Raw genomic sequence first — 3,129 nt, forward strand, 5'->3', positions numbered from 1 at the left:
TTCAGAGCGAGTGGTAGCAGTAGCGGCAACGGTGGCGGTGCGCGCATCACTCGATGCTGCTCGTTTTGCTGCGGGAAGACGCGACTCTGCTGCTTGCGCCGCTGTTGAAGAAGCAGCAGCTGTGCACGTGACATCCGATGCCGTTCGCTTGGATGTTGAGGGAGCAGGGCTGGTAGCGACGCCGTTGCCATCGTCGTCATAATCGTCAGACCCAGAGATACAAGTAGTTTTAGCAGCCAGCGGCACTCGCTTACGCCGCAGTGTACCCGAGGCTGAGCTTGCAGCCGATCGCGCCGGAGACGAGGTTGAACCCGAGGCCGATGGTACTGGCACGCAAATGATCGAGGCCGACGGGGTTGGCGCGTGTTTCGTGGGGGTTGGCTGTGCTGCTGACTGCATGACTGGCTGTGGCGTGCTCTCGTGCTCTGCCAACGTGGTTTGCGCCGGGCCACGCGCGTCTTGCTGTAAAGGCGCCTCGCCATCAGCATCAGAGACCATGGGTGAAGCTGACACCGACATGGATGCTGTATCTGCCTCATCAATCCAAGCAGCACTCGTCTGTATCCGTGGCACAGCAGCATCCGTCATTGGCCCTCCATTTGTCGCCACCACAGCCGTGTCCTGGGCACGTGGAGTGCTTCTGCTCGACTGCGCCGCAACGGCACCTGGTCCTGCTGATGCTGCCGTGTCAACGTTCGATGCTGAAGTTACATCCAAAGTGGACCCTGGCCCGATCGATTCTTCTTCCTCGAGCCGTGCTGCAGGTGGCTCAGACAACACATCTTCCTCCTCCGCCATCGCCTCGGCCTCTGCTTCCACATGCGCCACACTCAACGCTTGGGCAGCGCGCTGCTGGCGTGCAGCTCTTGCTGGCTCCAGGCGCTGTGCTGTTCCTGCGCACACGTCACAAAGCGGCTGGCCGGCAGCAAAGCATGTCGCAGCGCGGGGATATAGCAACTTGCCGAGCGCCCAGCTGCGGCACGCATTGCCCTCGACAAACTTTTCCATGCCTGGTGCTGGCCCACGTCTCACTGGTAGCCACAGCTCGGCAGTTCCACCCTGTTTATCGCGACCAGCCCGACCAAATGCCTAGCCCAAGCACATGTACACCATCAGCAAAACCAACAATTGATTTTTTTTTATTTTATTTTTTTGTTTTCAACTCCATAAAGTCACACGACTGTTTGAGCAACAACGTACCTGGGCCAGCGTATAGACGTTGTAGCCATTGCCATACCACAGCACGTGGCGAATGGTGAGCAGATCCACACCCGTGCTGAGGCAGCTGGTGGCCACAATGACGTCGCATTCACCCCGTTGCCACTGTGCCACATGGTCCTTTTGCGCCTTCTCCTCCAGGTCGGTGTAGAAGGGCAAGGCCACGTAGCCGCGTGCGTGCAGCTGGTCACACAGCAGCTTCACCTCGTTCACGGTGTCACAAAAGACCATCATGTGCACACGCTCCCCATTCGCCTGACGCATCACCCGCTGCGTGTCCACAATGGCTTGCACATGCGACAAAAAGTTTAGCTGGTTTCCGTGAAGCACACGCAGCTGCAGATCGCGACGCATCGTCTCCAGACGGTACACCTTGCCCCCGACTTGCTGACCCAGCTTTCGAAACAGATGCTCCTGGTTCCCGATGCAAAGTGTGCCCGTCAACGCCACGCGTTTGATGTTGGTCCATCCGCCAGAGCCCACACTGGCTGCGACTTCGTCCATCACATCTCGGTAGCTGGCATCCGAGATGAGCGTGTGCGCCTCGTCCATCACCACGGTGCGGATGCGCTGAAAGCAGACCTTTCCGTGTAGTGATTCAGATCCCACGCGGACAAACATGTCGGTCGTAACGATGAGCACGTCCAGGCCATCTGCCACCTGTGTAGAGGGACCAAGCCATCGCTGGGCACTGTGACCTGCGCCTTGAAATCGCCGCAATAAATCGTTGGCCACGGCCACAAACGGCACAATCCACAGCACCGTACCGGCATGCGGGCGACAGCCCAGCTTGGGCAGGGTACAAAATGTTTTACCCATGCCTGTCGGTGCAACAACAATCAGCCATCCATCTTCCGGCCGGTGCTGGTCAATGGCCGCAGCCAGGTCCAACTGTTCTTGGCTATTGAAACTGTGGCCCCAGGAGATGGTCGCCTGCTTGGCCAGCTGGGTCATGTAGGGTACGTCATGTTCGGCCCTCGTGTTCATGATGATACGCCCGTTTGCCTCGGGCGAGAGGTCAGTCACCGGGTTCCAGCTGATGGGATACCGAGCTTCCAATGCTTCTTGGTTAGCGGTCAACTCGGCTATGCTGCGCTTGCGATCTAGTCCAAACAAAGCATGCCACTTTTGCGAGGCCACTTGATGCATCAGTCGCGACGACATTTTGGTTTGCACATGGTCACTGGCTGTGCGCGCATAGGCCCGCTGGGCCGTGTCCCCAGAGTGTTGAGCTTGAGTGTGGATCAGGCTGCCCAGGGCGCCGGTCGTCTCGGCCGACAGTCGATTAATGACAAACGTCGTCATCCAGAAGGTTGCGGCGTGTCGCCACGTGGCCACCCCCAGCTTTGGCCGATGCAGGTACGTGGTCATTTGTCGACGAAATGCCGCATATATGGTGGCTGGGCTGACCATCGTCTGCAGGGGCGCAATGTTGAAGAGCAGGTGGCTGTTGTTGTAGTGGTTTCGAGCGTCCCGGACCTCGCGTCGCAAAGTCATCGTCTCGTCGTGGCTCATGTGGTCTTCATCCAGCTCGTCGTCGAGGAAATCTTCGTCGTCCTGCTCGGCATTGTGAATTCCATTCTCGTCGTCGGGGGTGCCTAGCCTGCCCCGCTTTTGCAGCCAGCTGCTCAGCATGTGCTCCAGGGGCTTGCACAGCAGCAAATACATGAATATCAGCGTGCTGAGTTCCTGTTAGCGTCAAATCCGTGCTTCCACGCATTTGAACACTCCCACTGCTTTCGCACACACTCAGCATCGGTCGCTATGGGTCTTCCTATTGGTATTCCATAGCTACGACGACCTCACACATTGACACCTACTTTTGGACCCCCTGGGCTTGATCCTCCTCGTGGCAGTCACATGAGTAAACACCGCGTGTGACGCGGTCCCCACGATGCCTGGGCAGCTGCC

General features: G+C 58.2%; 1 protein-coding gene across 1 annotated transcript; it reads right to left on the reverse strand.

Annotated features, from left to right (window-relative positions):
• Window positions 1-1,144: 1,144 nt before the first annotated feature.
• MONBRDRAFT_30547 (uncharacterized protein) lies at window positions 1,145-2,886 on the reverse strand (the record flags this gene model as incomplete). The annotated part of the gene is made up of 2 exons (XM_001750995.1): window positions 1,145-1,180; window positions 1,201-2,886. 2 exons carry the CDS (start codon window positions 2,884-2,886, stop codon window positions 1,145-1,147), a joined length of 1,722 nt encoding a protein of 573 aa, XP_001751047.1.
• Window positions 2,887-3,129: the final 243 nt, after the last annotated feature.

This window comes from Monosiga brevicollis, genomic scaffold (genome assembly GCF_000002865.3).
Source record: "Monosiga brevicollis MX1 MONBRscaffold_65 genomic scaffold, whole genome shotgun sequence".
Taxonomy (NCBI): domain Eukaryota; class Choanoflagellata; order Craspedida; family Salpingoecidae; genus Monosiga; species Monosiga brevicollis.